The 24658-nt window shown below is 40.6% G+C and overlaps 1 protein-coding gene across 1 annotated transcript in view; it reads right to left on the minus strand.

Annotated features, from left to right (window-relative positions):
* Positions 1-24658, minus strand: part of LOC120517907 (ovochymase-2) — an 83808-nt gene that overhangs the window by 8264 nt on the left and 50886 nt on the right. Inside the window, exons 11-20 of the mRNA XM_039740421.1 lie at positions 23318-23451; positions 23088-23228; positions 20128-20258; positions 17711-17804; positions 15921-16052; positions 13563-13637; positions 10129-10312; positions 4616-4688; positions 4330-4525; positions 2538-2677 (exon numbers count right to left, since the gene is read on the minus strand). Coding sequence (XP_039596355.1) covers positions 2538-2677; positions 4330-4525; positions 4616-4688; positions 10129-10312; positions 13563-13637; positions 15921-16052; positions 17711-17804; positions 20128-20258; positions 23088-23228; positions 23318-23451 — 1300 coding nt within the window. The remainder of the gene's footprint in view (positions 1-2537; positions 2678-4329; positions 4526-4615; positions 4689-10128; positions 10313-13562; positions 13638-15920; positions 16053-17710; positions 17805-20127; positions 20259-23087; positions 23229-23317; positions 23452-24658) is intronic.

The following is a 24658-nucleotide window of genomic DNA, read 5'->3' on the forward strand; positions in this document are numbered from 1 at the left end:
TGTGAACTGTCCTGTCATTCACTTGCCTGCCAAACTCTCCCCCGTCTCACGCTGTCCGACTCTCGAGCTGCACTTTACTTTTTCTAACCTCACTGAAGCTGCAGCAATATTGGTCCTATTTTTCATTGTTTTGTATCTCTATGTGCTGCTGTGTGCTTAGCCTGTAACAGTTTTAAAGAAGTACAGAGAATCAACAAGCTAATTAAAAGGGCAAATTCCTTTATAGGATGCACTCTGGACACCTCGGAGGTCATAGCCAACGGGAGAATTAAATCAAAATTGAGTGCCATTACGAACAATGCTGCACATCCTCTCTCAGGCACACTAACACTGAGGACTTTCAGCCAATTGAATCATTCAGCAGACGTGTGTCAAGAAACGCACCTTTATACCAACAGCAATACGTCTGCATTATGCCACACTGTGAGTGTCATGTCAGAAGGTTTCTTTCTTTTTAGTTATTGTTTTGAGTATCTGTTTATTATAACATTTATGTATTTATTATTTGTTCATTTACTTAGTTATTGAGCCTATGCACAAAGCCAAAATATCCCCCTTGGGACAAGTAATATTCTATGTATCCATCTGTTTTGGTGTTATGTAATGTATATTTTGTAAATCAAATTACTTACTGTATATCCACATATTCTTTGCATTTATGTGCTGTGTAAAGGAACGCATTCTTGCAGTAGGAAAAGTATAAGTAAAAAAAAGTTAGCTCATATGGACCTTTTATTTTCATAAGTGCTCTCTACCTGCTGTCTTTTGTCATTGCACTATTTATTAGCAGCAGAAGAGAGGCTCTTGCAGAATTATTTGATCCTACTCTGTGTATGGCTTTTGAGTCATACTTTATCATTCCACTGTTCAGCAGCAGAAGTTTATATGTACTGTAAAAAACAAAATACTGCTTAAATTAGATGCTGAATACTCTTCCATTTTTGTCACCTTTTGGTTGGACTACTGTATGCAATTCTGTTTTCAATTGCCTTCTTGAATCTACTATATGATATGTGTGGCCCCTTAGAACAACCTGATTGGTCAGTTTGGCTTTGCTGACACAATTGAAAAAGGAAATACAAGTGAGAGACACATGAGGAAGAGTAAAGGCGTAGGAGGAATGTCGCTTCAAGCTTTGAAGTTCAAAGACAGGATGTATAAAAGTGGACAGGAGGCCAGCAAAGGGTCTTAAATTGACCAGGCCTGAGAAGCAGGCTTTACAGGAACACACTCGAGAGACGGAGCAGCGATCAAGAGAGGTTTGGGAAGGCGCTGAAGGTTCACGTAGGGTAAGAGATATCAGATCTTTTTTAGTTCATTTTATTACCTGTCTTTGAGTGGTAAAGTGGCTAATAAAACATTAAACAGATTCAGAAAGGTTCTGCCCGGGTCTTGACCTACATGATGAAACCACATTGCCTTTCAGTTTTCTCATCAGCACTGGCCTCCTTCTGTCTGATACTGAATTATCTGTAAATTCTGATACTCATTTAGAAGGATTCTTATTCCAGCACTCTAAAGTGCTGCCTACATTGTACAAGTCAAGCCCCTGGCATATAAAACATGCTGATTCTGGAGTCATACAATGCAGAAGCATCCATTCATTCCAAAGAATTACCCAGGGCAGGGAACATGAAAATGGAGTAGTGGACGTTTTATTATGGAAAAATGATCACTTCATTGTGGTGAGATGAATGCTGATTAGCTGTTGTGAGCTGTGCTCCATGCTGACAGCAGCCAAGTTGAATTAATACAAATTCATTTTTCAGTGCATGCAGACAAACTGTATAATGGAAATTGTAAGTGCAGAACTCGCGCTACATGAATACATACATCGAGTCATGATGGAGGATGCATTGTGCATAATGCACACCAAACTGTAGTATAGTAGCACATATGTGGTATCTGATTGATGAGGAGGCACCAGACATACTTACTTACTGACCCAGTAAAACTCTCACGTAAAGGAATACATTTTTATTTTTACTTATTTTTGCCTCAAAGTCAACATTTACGTTTGGCTCACTCAACAGCACCCTCTTGAGGCCACAGCTGACATACAGTATGTTGTACTGTCTGATTGACACAGAGCTGCCGGACACACTTACTTACCAACCCTGGAAAACTGCTGTGTAAGGGAACAGATAAACCCTGTCAACGTTTTCAATTCTTCTTGCATTGTTACAAAACTCCTTTATGCAGCTCTCATCCAAAAATCTGCTGCCTTCCTGGCTCACCCCTGGATCATTTGTGAAGTTTCATGTGTCTTCACAGTCAACTCCAGACTGAAACTCTACCTGTTCATTCTGGCCTTCCCCACTATTCACTAAGATACAGTAAGCTAATTATTTAAAATATTATTAGGTTTTTCAAAATGTTTCAATCTTAGCATTTATTACCCATAGTTCAGAGTAATTCTTACTTGAAAATGCTTATCAAAGACTACAATGGCACCTCCCCATAACACAGCACGACTTTGCACTGCCATGATTTGCAGATCACTTCTACTGCCAGCGAAGTTCTACGTTCGTACTGACCGTGCACGTGTCCTTGCCTTCTTGTAAAGTAAATCCTGCACAGAACATCCTGTCAGTGACCTCAGGGTAGTATGTGGCACAGGACTCTGGGCTCAAAACGGGCACATTCAGCTGCTGTAACTTCTCATTCATTTTTCCATCTGTTGAAGCCACAAGTAAAGTACAGTATATGATATTAGCAATATCGGTTTTAAAGGAACATTCAAGATAATAATAAAGAAAAAAACTCTTGCATTTCATTGCCAGGTATTCTTATGACAAATGACTAGCTCATGACCATAGGTGAGGGCAGGGACGTAGATCAACTGGTAAATGAAGAGCTCCGCCTTCTGGCTCAGCTCCTTCTTCACCACTATGAATTGTATAGTGACTACATAACTGTGCTGTTCGCCCCAATTCAACTGTCAATCTCATTTAATATATCATTATGGGATTCTACAGAATTCAGAATTCTACACATTTATACATCATATAGTATGTACCTATGAGCAGATGATGTAAGCATAGTCTTCCACATCAGTGTCATAGGACCCATTATCTTTGAAATTATACAACTGCTAGGGTAAGGAGTGCCCAGTCAAGCTTGGCATTTAAATCCTGGTATCACATCCATCATTTCAGCACAGCATACAGTTAATGGAGCTGCTGCAGGTCATTTGTAATGACCAGTTCGCAGTTTTCCAGTCTCAATTTTTTCCCAATACCAATCTAACACCTTGACCATGCTGCTCCTCATTATTAGAGCATCAGATTGGTCTTTGGACACTAGTGTCTACCACAGCATATTATAAACGGTCCCAGGAGGTTCCTGAATGTCCAGTTGGCTTAACTCAGGTAGACTCTGACTTTCTTAAAGATATACAAGTCTGAAAGGTTTGTTTTCTCTAGGGGCCATGTCTCCTGTAATTTTTATTTTTCTCTGTTGTGTTACTATCTGGAAATATCTTCAAATGTCATACTCTACCATGACATTCTCAGATTCGATTAGTCTAATTCAGGGTTACAGGTCATAGGAGCAAATCTGGGCAGCAGGGACCACAAAGCAGTAACCCTCTTAGGATAAGATGCCAAGCCAATCCAGGGCTCAGTCATGCACAATCCACGCAGGTTCAGTTTGCAATCACCAGCTAACCTAACACTTACATCTTTGGGGATGTGGGAGTAAAAATGGAGTGCTTGGAGAAAATAAAACTTAGACACAAGATGAAAGTGCAAATACCAAACAAATAATGACCAGAGATGGGATTTGAACCCAGGACACTGGATCTGGAAGGTAGCACTGATACCTTCTGCATTGCTATGTTTTCCTTCAAATATCTTATATTTGCTTAATTTATGTCCTTGATTTCTGCTTTTGGGAACATTTATAACCAAAACTATACGATCTTTACATGAATTAATTTATTGCTATCAGTTTAGACAGATGTGCATATATTCTACAGGTATGCAGATATTTTAAAATTTTATACTTCATGTGTCTATTTTGTGTTACATGTTATATTTCTAAATCTGTGCATGACCTGTGAGACTCTTCTCAGAGAAGATACTTCCATAAGAGAACATTAATTTCAATAAAAAATATCAAGGCAATGTAATTTAAAATAATTTTAATTTTGAAAGGAATGATTTAGGACAGCTGTGCAAGTGTAAATCCTGTTAACACTGGAGACTCTCCTCATTAAATTCAATCGAGTCATTGTCTATGGCATATGAATAAGAGTTATTTTCTAAAAGTAAAACTGACCTTATGGTAAACAGGTTATTTAATTGTTCAAAAATGCACTTGGCTCACCTGTTGTTGCACTGCCCCATCCAGTAACCGTGCAGAGTTTGCCAGGTTCAAGAGTCCGGTTGGCATGAGGAAGGCACACTGGGCGGACATTTTTATCATACTGTAAAGCATCTTCCAGCCAGAGCAAGGCCAGGTCGTAGTCCAGAGTGGAGTCATTGTAGCGTGGGTGAATGATAACCTTCTTCACTGAACGCTTCTGTAAAACGTGAGGAATTGCTTTGATCAGAATACGTTTTTATGCAGTCATCTGTTAGTAAATGCATGTTCATACTGTAATTGTAGTCACCTGCTCACTTGCATCTTCATTCAGAATATCATGGTCTCCAGCAACTACCGCCATGAGTTTTATATAATCTTTCCTTAAAAAGAAAAAATGAGTTAATAAGCATGTCCAGTCATCAATGCCTCACACAATGTGAGTAAACCTGTAAGGTTTCTCCTGCAATGGACTTACACCCCATCCAGGATGGTCTCCTGCCTTACCTCCTGTGCTGCCAGGATAAGCTCCAGCTTCCCATTACTGAAATCAGTCACAAAGTATCAAAATGTAACATTCACTCTATAAAAACATTATTTCAAGCTGGGAACACCAGTAGGAAATAAATACTTTCCACTCCTAATTTCTAAATGGATGTTGTCTTTCGCATTATACTGTAGTAAGGTCTAATTCTATGAGAGTATGCCTGTCACGTTTATAAGCACCTGTGTGCCTAAACTGAACTGAAATAATCTCTCTCTTAAAATATTTCTCCATTTTGGCTCAGAAATCTTTTTTCAATTATAACATAATTTTTTTCAGTGTCATATCTAATTTGAAGAGAAATTTGTATACTGTAATTCTTATTATTCTAAACATTAGAACATTAGAATAATCTAGATGAGAAGAGGCCATTGAGCCCAGCAAAGCTTGCCCGTCCTATCCACTGAATTCTTCTAAAATAACATCAAGTCCCTAACATCCTACTGTTTCCCATGCTACTTGGTATCTTATTCCAAGTGTCTATGATTCTCTGTGAAAAGAAAAGCTTCCTAATATTTGAACAAAATTTACCCTTAACATGTTTCCAACTGTATTCCTGTGTTCTTGATGAACTCATTTTAAAATAACAGTCTCAATCCACTAATTCCCTTCATAATCTTAGACACTTCAATCATGTGTCTTCTTAATCTTTTTTTTTTAACTGAAAAGGCTTAGCTCTTTTAATCTTTCTTCATCCCTGTAGCCCTGGTAACAGCCTAGTCGCTCTTTTCTGGACCTTTTCTAGCGCTGCTATGTTATTTTTGTAGCCTGGAGACTAAAACTGCACACAGTACTCCAGATGAGACCTCAAAAGTGCATTATAAAGCTCGAGCAGAACCTCCTTGGACTTGTACTCCACACATTGTGCTATATAACCTAACATTCTGTTTTCTGTCTTCATGGCTTCTGAACTCAGTCTGGCAGTTGCTAGTGTAGAGTCCACTATGACTCCTAAATCCTTCTCATAAGGTGTACTTTTTATTTTCTGACCTCCCATTGTGTATTCAAACCTAACATTTTTACTTCCTATGTGTAATACTTTACATTTACTGACATTAAATGTCAGGTGCCACAAATCTGCCCAAGCCTGTATGCTGTCCAAGTCCCTCTATAACGATTGAATGGATTCCAGATTATCTGCCAATCCACCTAGCCTGGTATCATCTCCAAAGTTAAGCAGGTTATAACTTATATGTATACTAGCAGAATACCCGCGCTTCGCAGCAGAGAAGTAGTGTGTTAATGAAGTTATGAAAAAGAAAAGGAAACATTTTTAAAATAATGTAACATGATTGTTAATGTAATTGTTTTGTCATTGATATGAGTGTTGCTGGCATATATATATACACACACACACACACACACATATATATACATATATACATACACAAATCTACATATATATATATTAGGGGTGGGACTCGATTAAAAAAATTAATCTAATTAATTAGAGGCTGTGTAATAATTAATCTCGATTAATCGTATGTAATCACACATGAAAATTTGCCCCAAATAGCAATTTTTTTTTTTAATTTAAAAGGGTTTTAGTGGGCGACAGAATCAAATAATAGACATGGACATGAATATTGTAAACTGAAGCTGTTTTAATTTCTGAAAAAAGCTTTTAAACTGCATTTGAATTCAAAACAGAAACAAAAATATCATCCCTGGTTAAAATTGGGCAGACTTAAAAATAAAGTGGTATTTTAAGTACTTTAAGTACATTTTCAGAATAGTATTGTCTTTAAATAATAATAACCAAAATTTCACCGTAAAGTGCAGTTTTTCTTCTTAAAAAAATAAGTCAGAAACATAAAAGGTAATTTGACCAGCTTACTCTTTAAACTCTGAGTAACATTAGCCAAAATTATTTTGTACATTAGGCTAAAACAGTGTGATCATGAATATGATTGTATGTATCAGACGCTTCATATTTTTTTGCTGCCTTTTCAATTGTGTAATTCGGTTTTTGTTCAGCGCTCTTTGGAACTGTTGCTTTTTGTCTGTGCACTGCGTTAGTTCACGTGAGCCGCTCGGTGTACATGCATCGAAGTTTCCCAGCTGTGCTGGTGCCATCTCATGTGATGTCCACGGCTGTATGTAATGTTAGCTAAGACCCGGCACTTAAAACTTTCTCTCGCAGTTTCGCTGAGTTTGTGCCAAACACCACCCTGACCATCTCATCTTCCTCTGCATAAGCACAGTCCTTCACCCGTGAATATTTAGCGGCAGTGTTTCTATTGGATTGCCGCTGACGGACGGCCTTATATGGGCAGGCACTAAATTACAAACGCCAGCGGCAGCCTGTCTATGAACTTAATTTAAAGTGTAGGTTTACATCGTGCTTTGTTTCCGAAGTAGCAGAACTCATGAATATGGTTGTATATGTCACTCGCTCGCTTATTGTTTCGCTGCCTTCTCAATTATATAATGTATGTTTTTTTCAGTGCTTTTTGGAACTCTTCCTGGTTTTCTACGTACTACATGATTACGTGGGAGGCGTGATGATGTCACACGAAACTCCACCCCCCACGGCTTTCGAGCTCAACTCCATTACAGTAAATGGAGAAAAACAGCTTCCAGTTATGACCATTACGCGTAGAATTTCGAAATGAAACCTGCCCAACTTTTGTAAGGAAGCTGTAAGGAATGAACCTGCCAAATTTCAGCCTTCCACCCACACGAGAAGTTGGAGAATTAGTGATGAGTGAGTGAGTGAGTGAGTGAGTGAGTGAGTGAGTGAGTGAGTGAGTGAGTGAGTCAATGAGGGCTTTGCCTTTTATTAGTATAGATTCTTATATATATTAAAAATAGCAGTGGCTCTAGCTCTAGCCCCTGTGGAATACCACTCTTAAAAATTCTGATGAGGTTCTCGCACCATCACCCTCTGCTTCCTGTGTCTGAGCCAATTCTGCAACCATCTAAAAACATCACCTTGAACTCCCACTTCTTTTAACTTGATGCCCAACCTCTCATGTGGCACCTTATGAAATGCTTTCCGAAAGTCAAGATAAATAATATCGTAAGCTCCACTTTGATCGTATCCTTTTTTTGCTTCCTAATAGAATTCCACAGCATTTAAGTAAAACATGACTTCCCTCTTCTGAACCCATGCTGATTGTCCTGTACTTGCCATGTGCTGCTCAATCTTACCCTTAACAATTCCTTCCATTAATTTTCCTGTGATGCTTGTTAAGCTTACTGGCCTCTAGTTGCTTGAAACTGCCCGATTACCCTCTTTATGTAACAGGACTAGCAAAATGCCCACGATTCGCAGCGGAGAAGTAGTGTGTTAAAGAAGTTATGAAAAAGAAAAGGAAACATTTTAAAAATAATGTTACATGATTATCAATGTAGTTGTTATTGGCTTATTTTAGTATTGAGAGTGAATTTGATGATTATAAAGAGTTTAATTTATGATTGTTAATGTTGTGTATGAGAAATGCACATTTTTAGGCAGGGAGCCAACCATGTGGTAGTGGAAAAAAGGAAGGGGGACTGGGGGCGGCCCTTGTGCGTCTCTACCGTGAAATAAATTGTCTGTTAACAGATATAAGGAATGAAACCGCCAAAAGGAGAGGTCATTTCCAAAAGTTCCTTATGGCGTAATGGTGAGAACCGCCAAAAAGAAGGTGTTATTTTCAAAAGTTCTTTATGGGGCACAGCGCGAAATGAAACATACTTAACATTTGTAAGTACAGTGTAAAGGATGAACACGGGAAATTTGGGCTTCCTACATATATTGGAAGTCGCAGAAATAGTGAGGAGGGGTTTCCCCTATCCATATATACAGTTTAGAGGGTACACCTGCTTCCCTCCCTTGGATGCAATGGGACATGAAACATACCCAACTTTTGTAAGTACACTGCAAGGAATGAGCACGCAAAATTTCAGCTTCCCACCTATATGGAAAGTGGCAGAATTAGTGATGAGTCAGTGAGGGCTTTGCCTTTTATATGTATAGATAATATTTGCCATTTTCCAGTCCTTCAGAATCTCCCTAGTATGCAGTGACTTCCTAAAAATATGCCTCAGGGGATTTTATATATGTACTCACTAGCCTCCTTAAGAACTCGAGGGTAAATATTCTGTGGTCCTGGTGATTTGTTTGATTTCAGCCTGTTTAATCGGAGCAGTACGTCTCCTGTTACAATTTCCAAATCACTCAGTACAACCTTAATAGTCCCTGTTACCCGAGGGAAGTTTTCCACTTCCTCACATGTGAAGACCTCAGAAAAATTGGAGTTTAGAGCATTTGTCATTTCACTGTCTGTATCTTTTAAATCCCATTTACTATTTCTGATACACTTCCCCTCCTCCTTGTCTGTTCTTTTACGACTAAAATCCTAAAAGAATCTCTTGGGGTCATTTTTCACTTTATCTGTAATATTCCTCTCTAACTGCCTTTTATCTTCTCTAATATCCTTCTTAATGGCTGCATTCATGCTCTCATATGTTCTGTGGTCGGCACTTGTGCTAAGCTTTGCTGCTTCTTGTCCATCTCCTTATTAACCCATTTTTTTTTTTAACTTATTAATTTCAAATTTTGGGCTGTACCGGTCCTGCATTATATGTAAAACATTTGTTCCACAGCTCCCCAACTATCTACATACTTAAAAACTTATCCCAGTTTATCCCCTTTAGACTTTTCTGTGTCTGTTCAAGATTCACCCTACCAATGTTAAACTTGATATTTTTAATCTTTATATCTGCACTCTTCCAAAATATTGAGAATTATTTTATATTATTATGACTTGACCCTAGCGGTGTTCAAATACCTCATTCTTAAAATTCTCCGAAAGTGAACAATGAAACATATCATCCTGTCCTTGGCAAACCTTTGGATTGAAAAACATCTCAATGATACTGGAAGACAATGTCAAATTAAAATTGCAGTTTAGGCTGTTTCGACAATGGGCCTCGTCTCCTGTCTTCTAAATGAGTCACACACTGGCTAATGGCCGGCTTAACTGCCTGAAAGGCCCAGTCCAGCAGTGACTTGCTCACCAGTCACCAAGGGTCAGGGCATGAATCTCAACTTTACCCTGTAGCTCAAATAGTTTAGAGAGACGGATAGTCAAAGAAAGGAGAATTAGTGTAGAAATAAAATCAGGGGTAGATCCTTTGCAAGCAACAAATTATAAATACAAAATGAAAAAGTCCTGAAACAAAATCCTAATAAGAAGAAAAATAATATCTACCCAAAACATGGCCAACAGCATTATGCATATTACAGCAAAGTAAAAGAGTTTGTATTAGGGAAGAGCTACAGGACTCACCTGTTGTAAACACAGTGGGCTGCTGTTATGATCCATTTTGGACCAATAATGGCTCCACCACAGATATGTTCATGTACAACACGCAGACTGACTTGCCAAGGCCAGAAGCTAGGAAAGGCCTCCTCCCCACCGGCAATGCGATGGTAAGCAAATCTGACAGGAGCCGAGGGAATTCCACACGAATCTGAAGAAGACAGACTTGTTAATCCAGTGAGGAAGGTGGTAGAACTTTGGGAAATAGCATGTGATAATAATTGAAATATTTCAATTCCTTTGAGTTATCTAGCAGGTCCTGCCCAATCGAGCTACACGTAATTGTAACATGAAAAAATGATTGAAGCTTTGGGCACAGACCCACAATAAAGAAATCCAGCTATGTTACATTTATTTATGAGTTTACTAGGGGGTTCTGCACCCTCCTTGCTTCGTTCACCCACCCCTGGGTTTAGTTTACCGGATATACAATATAAAGAGATTGTTATTTTCATGTGAATTGTTACATATGCATTATTTTCACTTTTACTTTAAAACTTTTGTAAAAGCAATATCTGGAATTAACTTCAAGATCACATTGAATTTTGTTTCCATGTTTGGACTTACATCATGACAATGCAACTTATAACTGCCTATGAGTAAGTATCATTTCTTTCTCTCTAATAAATAAAACGGCTTTCTTGAATGTTTGTCCATGCTCTTTCTTCTTCGCTTTGTCGTTGACGTGTCATAATAAAGTTATTGTCCTGATAAAATTTATAAGAACTGAGAGCGCAAGAAGTGTGTCTGACAAAAGCATTCACAGGACTGAGGTTAGATGACTGTGGCCTTGTTTGAAAATAGTTGTAAGTAGGGCATAACTTGAAACTCATGGTTAAAGTCTCCGTCTCTCAGGACTTCATACCGCAACAACTTTTTTGGAATATTTTAATTCTCGCTGGCAACACGAATTAGACAATCTACAAGTCTCTGACTTAAAGTTTAAATCCAAACAATATATTCAATCTCTTTATGCTGTTCCGTTATTTCACAGAGTAATAATTTCCATTTGTTTGCGCTAATGCAATCTTTCCTATCCTTTTTTTGAGACTTTGGAATTTTCATACTTCCATTATCTCTAACCTGCTGTGCATGTGTACCGCACCAACATTTTTGAATTCTTTACGACGTTCTACTTTGTCATCTACTCTTTGTCCTTTATTTCCAGCCCCAGGCATAGTTAAATGTCTTTCTTTGTGGGGCGTATAACGCTGCTTGCATTGTGAAGTGTGGGGGGGGAGGCTGAATGCACGCTAAGGAGATGTCTTGCTGCTGCTGCTGTCAAGCTGCGTGTTCTGCTTGTCGCGCTGCATGTCGATCATTTAAAAGCCTGCACAGCAGCTGTCCTTTTGCCACTTTGCGTCTCTGCCGCTTGCTTTGGGTTTGAACGCACACTAAGGTGATGCGGTCGGATCATCTGCTGACTTGCTGCTACTGGTGAGATGCGTGTTCTGCTTGTCACACTGTGCATTGATCATTTAAAAGCCTGTACAGCAGCTGTCCTTTTGTCTCACTGCCTTGTCTCACGTGACATCACATTATCTTCCGAGAAGATCACATCTCGTCTCCCTCCCAAAACTTTTTTTAAAAGAGAGATTTCTTTGATTCCTTTGCGACTGCAATAATTCAAATTGTTTACAATAATAATCCCTTGGTTTCATAATTTATTTTTATAGTATTTTATAGTGCAGCCTTACATTACAAGATTAGCCAATATCCTAAAGATTAATAACTGTGAAGTTTAAGAAAAAAGTAAATCAACTAAATGATCAAATCCTAAATCAAGACCAGTATGCTGAAAGTAGAAAAAAGTAAAAGGTGAAGATGCATGCTTTTAATTGAGCTTTAAAAAAAGAGATGTTAATACAATCAAGGTGATACTGAGGTGCTGTTAAGAGTTTTCAGGTTTGTACTCAATAACAGCCTCCACAGCCTTGTCCATAGAACCACTTGCACATGGAGTTGTGTACAGCAGATGTAGATCTGTGACATGGTAGGAGGCAGTATTGTACTAAACCACAAACACCTCTGAAGGAAACAACAAGATGATTGTGATGAAAGTGTGTCTGGTAAAACTACAAGGTGCCCAGAGTGTAGTCTGGTGCCAAACTTGCCACTACACAGGATTTCAGAGGGTGGCTCACAGAGAACAGGGCAGTGGTGGCTGATTCTCTTTAGTGTGCATAATAAATCCAGCAACCAAATTTTAAATGTGCCTTTACTGCATGGTGTTTAGGTATTTGATAAGAGCATTGGTATGGAATACTTAGAGATAATATAATTTATGAAGGGCATCTTATTAAAGAAATACCACACTCAATTGACCCTGCATGTCAGGATGTCAGGACAAACACCTAGCTGTGTAATACAAGGAACTCAATGGTATAAACCATTTCTAAAGCTTTGAGTGTTCCCATGAGCACAGTGGCCTCCATAATTGTGAAATGGAAGAAGTTTGGAACCACCACAAATATTCCTAGAAGTGGCCATTCAGTTAAATTGAGTAACTAATTCACTGACATATTTACATTAACTGTGGTGTTAAAAATTGAAGAAAAATGCCCTTTATTTGGGTTCTTATTTTAGTAACCATGAATCTGTTTTGTCCCCCATGGGCCCTCCTTAAACTCAAATATCAAATATCAGTAATACCTCAAGTTCACATTCACTTAAATTTCACCCTCTGTGTTCTCCCATGGTTTCAAAGTAAAGATATTACTCAAGAACACGGCTAAGTTTATATTGTGATTAGATTATACATGATCAACAAGGGGCATTTCTGCAGCGTGAGCACACATGCAGCTTTCAGTTGATTTCCTACTTATAAAGGAGCTTGGTGTAGGACTCGGCATATGTTTCTTCTGATTACTTTTGTGCATCCAAAATTTTTGCCTTTCTTACGTAAACTAAACTTTAGTATGCAATATAAGCAAGAGAGCGGCACGGTGGTGCAGTGGTAGCGCTGCTGCCTCGCAGTTAGGAGACCCGGGTTCGCTTCCCAGGTCCTCCCTGCGTGGAGTTTGCATGTTCTCCCCGTGTCTGCGTGGTTTCCTCCCACAGTCCAAAGAAATTGGCCTTAGTGTGTGTGGTGGGTGTGTTTGTATGTGTCCTGTGGTGGGTTGGCACCCTGCCCAGGATTGGTTCCTGCCTTGTGCCCTGTGTTGGCTGGGATTGGCTCCAGCAGACCCCCGTGACCCTGTGTTCGGATTCAGTGGGTTGGAAGATGGATGGATATAAGCAAGATTTTGCAGATGAGACCCCTGGTGAGTATAAATATTAATGTAATTTGTTTCTCAAATTTTAGATATTTTTTCAATATCAGACCATCATAAATATGTACCACCAGGCTGTGCAAACATGAATAATTGATTACATCTAAGAATAAAAAAAAAACTACTTACCAACAGGAAATGGACGTTCTGTTGTATGACTAATGAGAGCATCACTTTGATCCAGTCTTCCATAATCTAAATTTGCTGTTTTAATATGAATAGATTAGTTTAATAACCATTAGAAAACCATAATCAATGTATAGTTTATTATATATTAAATATAAATACGAATGCAATCAAGAATTACAAGAATAATTGCTCAAAGAAGCATATGTATGTCCACATTCCATAAAAACCGGCATGTTTTGATTTGCATGTCTGTTATGGTCAAAGCCACCACTAGAGGGCCACACACTGCGTTATGATAAAAGAGCGATGGCTGGAGAGGCTGTGACCCAGGTGACCACAAGATGCTCGTACTCCTGCCTAACTAAGCATGCCAAACATGCCTCAGTGACCCACTTGTTAAATAAGCATAACTGGGGCCATGTCATTGATATTTTGAGGCAGGATATTCACCCCAAAATACTAAGGCAGTCTGGACCATGTTTGACTGATGCCCCTCTTTACTGACAACAGTCTTTTGGATTTGTGCTTGGAGATGTGACTGAAAATGTCACAATGTGAGAAGTGCAGATGTCAAGGTGTTGGGCTCCATACTGGTTGCCTCTGATTCCTGTCAGGGGCAATTGACTGCACTACATCATGTCAAGGAGATCCTGTTACATGTTTTCATGCCAAATGGTTCTGGGTATATTTTATTATTTGTTGCATGGGCAGAGCACAATGAAATTCTTACTTGTATGTAATACTCAATGTGCCACACATCGCCTTCATTAGTGAGTGCAACTACCTTACCATGTGAGTTCGACACGCCACTGTCTGATGGTTCATTTGTGTGCTTAGCACAAGTTTATTCGTTTCGCACATATTCATTTTTTTTAACCTTGCCCACTAGATTATCATTTCTGGGCAAGTCACACTCTTTATGGTTAACTTTTATATACTTCTAGAAAATACCAATAATACTGCATTTAAGGGAATACTCCACTTAAAAAAATTTTCATGTGGTTTGTAATGATGGCTGAGAAAAAACTTTGATCTGATGTTTTCATGCAGATTGGAGGTAAAGTTTCTGATGGAACAGAAGTGTATGGTGGCCAGCACTGGACAACAGCAGACAATATCAAAACATTTCATGTTACTCATGTCGAATACTATAATCCACATGTCAAGTCATCTAGGCATTTCCTCACAATGTTAAAAACATGCATCTGTAAAATAAAAGTAGTCCACGAACAGGAAGTTCATTCACATGGGGTTGCACTTTCACATAGATTCATTGGTCACAGGTCCTGTCTTCAGTTCAAAAGCATGACCCCCATAAACATTTGTGGACTGCTTTCATTTTCTGGAGATATCTGCCTGGTATTGATCACCATTGGTAAGTCAGTCATCGTGTAACCCGCTTAGCCCTGAACAGGGTCGTGGGGGGTCTGCTGGAGCCTATACCAGCTGGCATAGGGCACAAGGCAGGAGTAAAACCTGGACAGACGCCAGTCCATTGCAGGGTGAACACTTAGACACACACACACATCAACCACACACTGGGGACAACTTAGGATCAGCAACACACCTAACCTGCATACCATTGGACTGTGGGAGGAAACTCACGCAGGCACGGGGAGAACAAGCAAACTCCATACAGGGAGGACCCGGGACACAAACCTTGGACTCCTTACTGCAAGGCAGCAGCACTACCACTGTGTCCTGTGCCAGTGCTAGGTTATTTTGCACCCTATGCCAAGCTTATTAGCGCGTCAACTTACTGTTGAGTAGCTAACCTGTGTGGGTGGGTTTGATCTGCGCCCTAGGTGAATGCCTAATTCGCCTTAATGGTGTTGCAGGCCCTGACTGTGCCACCATGATGCTGGTCACCATAGGACCATACGACATACATATTGCAGGCTGCAGTTGGACTCTTGTCGAATTCATAACTCATATCTGTCTCAAGCCCACTTCATCAAATACACTGTGATAGGGATCCATGTCACCAGCATTAGGCACAAAGCCACTCTTTTAGAAACTTTCTGCATGAAAACCTTAGATTAAAAAGCTTATGTACCATCACTACAAACCACATTGCTCGTAGCATATAAAGAAATATAATCTTTTGTTGGAAAATTCCTTTAAAGAAGCGTCATCTTCCAAGACTTGCATTAGCTGTCTATTGAGCAGCATGTCATGTCCCAGGGTAGACTGGTTGTTTGTTTGTTTTCCTTCTCTTTTCTTAAGTAGTGTACCAGCGTCCTTTTAAGTACATGAGATACTAGTGCCATGTTGTGTAATCCAGCAGAAAAACAGAAAGACCACAAATTCATCAGCATCTCCAGTTCAAGGGCAGACGCGAGACACTTCAAGACTTACGTTCCACAGCATGGAAGGAGAAATTTGCACGGAAGCCCCGATATGCATAGGTGACATCAGACTTAAAGTACAGAACCATCAAATTCTGAACGCTGACCACAGGAGGGGGGATTTCTAGACCACACAAGGCCGCTGCAAGAGAAAACAAATGTCAGAAAGCTGGAGAAATTCCACTGCTCTATCTCTGATAGAAAAAAAGGTAATATTGTAGGAAGCACCTTATAATTTTGTTTATTCTAAATTGTAGCATTCTAGTTAAGATTACATTTCTGTAACCATACTGTATGAATTTGAGCTCATTTTTAAATCACATTTCTTCCCTTAATCTGTAGAATTAACACAAGCTACCAAAGGACATTTTACTAATTCCAATTATTCAACTTATTTTTGTTTTTGTACATTTCCATTTTATAAAGCGTTGTTACATGGCAATATCAAGCTGACAAGCTTAGAAAATATTCTCAATAATGTAACCATATTGTCTGCTGATTTAAGAATATTAGTGTGCTAAATGGTGGAAACAAGCCACATGCAGTGTGTAATTGCAGACCAGTACATGTGAGGTCAGTCATGTGATGCCCCAACTTCACAAAACGCCCTCAAGATCAGCCACAGAACGGCCATCCCATTAGGCTATGGTTAACATTAGGGCCCGTTACACTGTCGTTAAGATTAGGGTTGTGGGAGCGTTATCTGACTCAAAGGGTGTTTCATGACTGACATTGTGGGCATTACCTGACCTACGACATACAGTATGTGTTGCAGGCTGCAGTTCGACTCTTCTTGAATTCATAACTCATATCTGTCTCGAACCCGCTTCATCAAATACACTGTGATGGGGATCCACGTCAGCAGCTTTAGGCACAAAGCCAGAATCGGCTGTGGACAGGGTGCCAATATATTAATGGGTCCACCAGCTTGGAATCACTAGTCACCCTGACCTGTCTTTGGGGATATCGGGAGGGCCAACAATTCCATACGGGGACGAGAAGCCATCCCACCTGCACCACAAAATAGGCAATGCACATGAAGTTAAGCGTATACGGGCCTGGCCAGTACTTGGATGCGACAGCACTTAGGAAAAAACTTGGGCTGCTACTGGTAGACGTGTTGGTGAGGCCAGCAGGGGGTGCATACCCTGTGGTCTGAATGTGGATCCTGATGCCCCAGTGCAGCGACACTGTGCTATAATCATGGCGCGGCCCTTTGGATAAGATGTAAAACTGAGGCCCTGACTTTCTGTGGTCATAAAAGATCCCTGGGCATCCTTTGTAAAGAGATGGGTGTATCCCAAAGTCCAGGCTAAATTGCCCACCAAGACCTGGTCATTATGCCCCCCTAATCATCTCCTATCTCTAATTAGCTAACTATCTCTCACCCCTTCACCTCCTAACAGCTAATATGTGGTGAGTGTACTGGAGCAAAAATGGCTGCTGTCACGTCACCCAGGTGGGTGCTGAACATCGGTGGTGGCTAAAGTGGATGCCCACTCTCTATGTAAAGTGAGAAAAGTACTATCTAAATGTAATGTCATCTTCTTCTCCTTGGATATGGATATTTGAAACCAGGATGCTGGATTTTTAAGGCAACAGCACTAACCACTGTGCCACCATTGTACAGAATTCAGTTTAGAAATCAAGTAATTGTTTGGATTAACTAAACAATAACAATGGAGTGAAAGTCAGACCACACGGATGTCATTTTGGATTTTTAAGTAAATGAAGTAACTCTTAACATCTGTCATTTAAGCAAATTGCTAACTTTTTTGACATTTGTCGACTAGACTTTACCTAGTTCTTGAGATTCTACTGCATCCCCGTAGACTTTCAGTGAGTCGTAAGTGCAGTCGTCCGAAGGCTCCAGTTCAAAATCCTCAAAGCTGAGCTGAGAACACAAAATTCAGGAGACAGTCAAAGCTCATACTGATCATTTTTGTCCTTCTGGAAGAGTTTTTTTGTATTTTAAAGAGTTTGATTTTATTGTTTGAATAAACCCATCAAACACACCAGAGTAATCCCTTATCATGTGGGGGTGTTTTAGATGATCCCGCTATGATGATCCCTTCTCAAATGCAAAGTAAAAAAATTATAAAAGATGGGACCCATACAGACAGAAGAACTCAAAAAAATTAACCTCTGAGGACTAAAAAGAATTTATTTGGAAATAAACACAAAGGGCTACTTGAACAAGAAAGTGTGACATCCTTTGAGAAACCCAGGAGTGCAATTATCTGCAGATACGTGCTTTTTATTAATAGACTGGTAAGAGAAAGTGAGCTGCCTCAGGGGTGGTTGAAGAGCAGAAAAAAAGAAACTAGCTGGCTGTTTTGCTCATAAATATTCCTTTGGGTATCCACTTGAAGATACTGGAGATCACTCCCATTTCACACGTCCAGAGTCCTTGTTTCAAATCCTGGGCCAGGATTCTGTCTGCGTGGAGTTTTTGTGTTCATGTCCCACATCCGACATTGTGTGTGAGTGTGTGTGCCCACCGAGGGACTGACGCCCTGTTCAGGGTTGGATCCCGGTGCTGCTGGGATGGTCACTGGTTCCTCATGACCCTGAACTGTGTAAATGAGTTAGAAAACTGAGGGATACGGAAGCCTGAAAGTGAACAACACCCCAGCTTTAAGCGGTATCCTTACATTATTTTATATTTTTCCATATGCTGGGTGAAATCAGAAGTCAAGCAAAATGACTTTTATTAGCTAACTAAAAATATTTGGATATGCAAACTTTCAAGGTAACTTCAGGCAAGAGAAGGAGCTTGAGTTGCCTTGAAAGCTTGCATATTGTAATCTTTTAAGTTAGCCAATAAAAGGTGTCATTTTGCTTGACTTCTCATTATATCCATAATGGCTAACACGGTACAACTCCCTACTACTCCACACCCTGGGGAAATTCCTAAAGCCTGGAAACTAAGAAATATTATCCCGTTGTATAAAACGGGCGATCGGGCTGATCCAAGTAACTACAGGCCAGTAAGTTTAATATGCAACACAGGAAATTAATCTTTCTTAAGGAAAAGTAGCACATGGCAAGATCAGGAGTTTTTGGGGACAATCAGCATAAGTTTAGACGAGGGAGGTCATATTTTACTAACATGTCAGAATTCAATGTAGAAGCAACAAAAATTAAGGTACATACAATATAATATTATTTACTTAAATTTTCAGAAAGGCTAGGTATTAAAAAAAATACTAAAATATGGGGGAATTTAGGGTGCTGTATAAAGGTGGGTACAACATTGGCTTAAACACCAGGAATAAAGGGATACGCTGTGAGAAACATTCTCAGAATTGGGTGATGGTGAAAGTGGTGTCGCTCCGGAGTCGGTGATGGGGCCGAGTGTCTTTTTAATATACTTAAACAATCTGGACAAGAATATTGTAAGTACTCTGGTCAGATTTGCGGATGTGGAAGGACAGATGCAGTATAATGTCGAATCAGCTGATTCATTACAGCATACAGGACTGGGCTGATTTCTGGGAAACAAAATTTAATGTCAGTAAATGTAAAGTATTGAATGTAGGAAGTCAAAATGTGACGTTTGAATACACCATGGGAGGTCTGAAATTTTAATGTAGCCATTATGAGAAGGGCCGAGGAGACACAATGCACATCTAGACAGCGTTCAGAAGTAATGGAACAGCTAACAGGTCATGATGTGTGGGGTACAAGTCAAGGGGGGTGATCCTCAAGTCATATAACACACTAGTGACGCCTCTCCTGGAGGTCTGTGTTAAATTCATGTCTCCAGTTTACTGAAGCGACTTTGCAGTGCTAGAGAAGGACCAGAGAAGAGCGACTGGGCTGATTTTGGGGACTGCAGGAGGAGGAAAGTTCAAAGAAGCTGAGCCTTTTCAGTTTATGCAAAGAGATATGAAAAGGGGACATGATTGAAATGATTTAAAACAGTGGATCCCAGATGTTACTTTACATTAAACTCACAGGGACACAGCTGGAAACGTATGAAGGACAAGTTTCATATCAGTTGTACAAACTTTACTACTGTGCCAAGATAGCAAAGTTTTCACATTCTTTCCTTGCAATTCTTACTTGGTGTGCACTTCTCACTTCCATTTTTTTTGACTGTTTTTGGAGAACACTTTTCTGTCTTCATTTCATTTTCTAAAGGTGTTAAAAAATAACGAAAGAGAGCAGAAATCAGTTACACGTCTGGTTGACACTTGACGGAGCAGCGGTACCTTGATGATGTGGTCCTTGGGAGCGTGGATAATCCAGTGGCAGTGCGACCTCGACTCATACAGCCTTGGGTAGTGCAGGGTCTGAATGGTGCCTTCCGTCAAGAGCACAGCGACTGATCCACAGCCAGAATCTGCAGATTGATGGAAGCACACAGCATGTCTGATCATTTACTTACCAACTCATAATCGGTCATGTCAGGGTGGTGTGCACGAACAACTAAAATATGCATTTTAAATAAAGTGAAAGATTGTCTGTCTATGAAGGAGTTTTCAGTACGGACATGTTAGGAGTCAAGCGATTAAGTAACCCAAGAGTGATAATGAACCCTAAAGGCCTATAGATATTCTAATTACAAGGTGGGCACCAACGTAAGGAGAGCCCAACTGCCAGTGCCAGGGCTGGGAGAGTTTCCTCCAAACAACTAGATGGCTGCTCCATAAAACTTTTTTTCCTGCCATAATTTTCAGAATGGATACTTTGGACCACCAGAAATTTCTCAAAAAGTAACCTCATGGTGGGGTTTGAAGGCCACTTCTTAGCACTGCTTCACCAAACTTGGAGTCGAGGAGCGATTTGAGGCAGTGGCTGGACTGGCATGGAGGCAGAGAAGCAATAAGGAGAGGGTTTGTGATATGGCTGGGAGAGCTGCTGGTGCTTGTGGCATTTGGTTAGTAGGCAAGTGGACATGTCAGCACATTTGATGAACAGCAACTCAGACCAATGTAGCAAGGAGCAGCCAGCTTTGATCAGGCCTTGTGTGTATTTGATGCTTTAACAGCCTCTTTCTTGTGTCCTTGGGCCTTCATTTGCCCACTTGTTGTGTGGACATCGGGTGTTCCTTGAGTACACGTTAACTGGACAGCATGACAGTGTGCCCTACGATATCCTGCCATGTGGCCATCCAGGGTTGGTTTCTTCCTTCTGTAAGATGCTGCTGGGATGGCCTCAGCTGCTGGTAATGGGCACGTCGACTCAAAAAGTGGTTTGGACCAGTGGATAAAGTAGCGAGGGCAAACACACTAGAACATGAGGAGAAGGTGCAAACCCCACAGAGATTGGCAGTCATACCGACCTCGCACCCGTCTGTTGGCACCACTGCCGTGCCTAATGGCTCATTGCCTTTCACAGTTGAAGAGATCTCTTACAATGAAAAAGTACAACAACCTGAGATAAGATTTTATCTGCCAAGTTATGCTTGTCCTTGCTCCGTTTATATATATTTTTTTTTACACAAATGTCATCATAATGCCCTGTTTTTGTAACATATACAGTAGCACAGTTTTGAATTCAAATAATATTACAATGCATAACCAAGAAGTGTAGAAGTTGCACCTGCCCACAAACAGGCCAGCATTTGGCCCTTATTTTGTTAAGTTGCCTGATCTGTAAATGTAAACCGGCCTGAAACTTCAGTAAGAGCAATGACTTCAACTAGAAGATGTCACTTTTACTGCAAGAACTCTTCTGGAAGAGTAGATAGAAAGAGCAACTGAATTAACGTACATAACTAGGACCTCACACCATTTATACCCTAAAGTAGAATATCGATATGCTACCTGTCTGTGCTAAATGAATTCAGCTATCAATTCTCCATTGAAAGTGAACAGCGATCTCATGCTGTCCTTTTTATTGCAGTGTGATCCAGTCTGTTATCACTTTCTGCTCCATTGCCTGGTCTAGTGGCCTGACAAATACAGATCTGAAAAAAGCTCCAGCAGGTTACCAGACATGAAGCCAAAATTAGCGGAGCCGACTTGTTAGGTTTGTGCCAGAGGGTGATGATAAACAAACTGGAAATCAGACCCCCATTCCGAGCACTCCATGATATTGTGGAAGCAACCCGCGAGGAAGACAGGAGTTGTTAATCAAATCAGTCTTTATTCAGGCACCGGTAAGTACATATGGATTCATGGGTTGCAAGGCAGAAGAGCAGACTTCCCCTTTTTTCTATCTTCTCCCTCCCTTATAAGAAAGCATAGTGTCGTTTACCTAAGCATTTCATCTTCCATTGTGCAAATCAGACAATTGTTTGTGTTTTGTGTACGTGTCCTAAGGGGCCCTAAAGAAAGAAAGGTCATCTTTCCTGTGTTTAACAGACGCGTTCCTGAAGAGCTAGTTGTCCTAGGTCAGCTTCTTACTGCACCCTGTCTTATGACAGACGCCTGTATGAATAACCTGCCGTTAGCGCAAAATGGTGGAGTGGTGGCTCTGAGGCTAGGGATCTGCACTAGCAATCAGAAGGTTGCCGGTTCGAATCCCATAAATGCCAAAGGTGACTTTACTACGTTAGGCCCTTAACCTGCAATTGCTCAATCCTGGGTATGACGTTAATCTGCACCCAGCCCTGCATGTAGGCCCTGCAGGGAAAAAACTTGGGGGTTGGTGACACCCCAGCCACCATAAAAAAACCTCATACTGTTGTACTCCATCTGAACTGGTGTGGTGCTGAGGTGTCACCCATCATATGGCTGCACCCGGGTCCTAACCTGGGATCCTGAGTTGGTTTGTCATGTGGTGGGTGAGGCAATGCGCCATATCGTCATGAGCTCCTAAGCTCTCTCTATAGCAAAACAGCTTTGTCAGCTTTTAACCCTTAGTAGCTTGCAGGCAGTTCATTTTTCTTTCACAATATCCTTTCTCCTCCACTGAAACGCAGCTTTATAACAAAAAAAAAAAACATTGCAGGTAGCAAAGTATTAAGCAGGCCAGTGCCACCATTAAGGCCAATTAGGAATTCACCTAGGGTGCAGATCATGGGGGTTAGCTACCGAACAGTCGGTTGGCACACTAATAAGCTTGGCCCAGGGGGCAAAGTAACTGGCACTGGTGTTAAGGTTGTAGAGACTTGTTTAGCTAAGTATGGTCAATATGTCTGGGAGAGACATTTTGCTTTTGTCTACAGTATATGGATGTTTTTGTATAAACATGGCTAAGTAAAAAGACATAAACCTGAACGTACCTGTTTGAGAATGTGGCGCCACAGCCTTGAAGGTCAAAGAGAATCCGGTCCTCGATTCACTAAAGTCAGATGTGAACTTCAAGAAGACTTTATTTGATTCAATGAGCATGGGCAGAGGATTATTCCTGCCACAAAACTGCCCTGCAATAACAAATCAAGACATGCTTAAGAGGATCTCTTACAAGATATGGAGCAGTAAAGTGAACGTTTAAGGTGGTACGCGTGTTTACCAATCGATACGTCGTTGCTAGTTAAGATCATTAGAGAGTCAGCGCTGCAGGTAGCCTCCGCTTCCAGGTCAAATTTCGAAAACTCCAGCAATATATGCTTGCCATCTGGAACATTTATAGACCAGACACACATTCTGGAATGAAGAGAAAAACAGCAGCAGTAATACACATTTGCTTTTAATGTTAAACAGCAGCAGGGACAAATAATGCAAAAACATACCATAGCTTTGTCACCCCCACTTAATCCAATTCAGGGGGTGTCTGAGGCTATCCGAGCCTCCTTGGGCACACAGGGTCTACCAGTCGATCGCAGGGTCCACAAACACACACACAGACACACACACAGGCCCAATGTGGAATCACCAACACACCTAACCTACATGTCTGCTTGGACCTGCAAGGAAACTCATGGAGGTGCAGGGAATTACATGCAGACCCCACAAAGACAAAGACAGGGTGAGCGATTCAAGCCAAGGACACTGGATCCAGAGGACGGTAGTGCTACCCAAAATGCCACTGTGCAGTCCATTTTCAGATGACACTTTCATTTACGGAGTGCCTTTATGAATCAGGAATTGGAGTTCTTGAAACCCCCCACTGCGATGCACCATGTGACGCTGATCACGTGACCTGTTTGTGTTCCCATAACTTGAATGTGGTGTGGTGGTTATGGCTTTGGAGGTTGTGGGTTCAAATCCCACTACTGACCCTTGACCAGCAAGTCACCTCACCTGTCTGCACTCCAACTGGGGGGGATCAAAATAATATCTCAGATCTTGTAAGTCACCTTAAATAAAGGAGGCAACCAAATAATAAGTAATGAGGCTTGCAGGGAAAACCTGGGGGTTTGACTGGCACTTCAGCCACCATTAAAAAACCTCACACTGTTTCCAGTGTGGTGCTGAGGTGTCACCCGCTGTACTTGGGTCCCAATCCAGATGGTTCATTGTGTGGTGGGTGCGGCGAGGTGCTATCAACGGATGCTCCCAACCAAGTAACGTAGCAAGTATGCTGTATAGAATAAATGAAACTTTAATAGTTCTTACGTAATCAACAAAATGAACATGTTCAAATTATGGAAAGTATTCCATAAAGCAAAAATGCTTTGAATGTGAATAAAAATGTTAATAATAAAAAAAAAGTCGACTAATCCAAATAAGTGGCTATATTTATAAACGACAGATAGAGTAAGTCGAACAGGCAGTGTGGTGGGGTGGCTAACACACGGGACCTCAGGGCCTGCCAAGGGTGTCGGGTTCAACTCCCTCCTCCGACTGACTTTGTGACTGTGTGGGTGAGCCACCTAACCTGTCGGTGCTCCTACTGGAAATACGTGTACTG

The sequence above is a fragment of the Polypterus senegalus genome, chromosome 1 (genome assembly GCF_016835505.1).
Source record: "Polypterus senegalus isolate Bchr_013 chromosome 1, ASM1683550v1, whole genome shotgun sequence".
NCBI classification, from domain to species: domain Eukaryota; kingdom Metazoa; phylum Chordata; class Cladistia; order Polypteriformes; family Polypteridae; genus Polypterus; species Polypterus senegalus.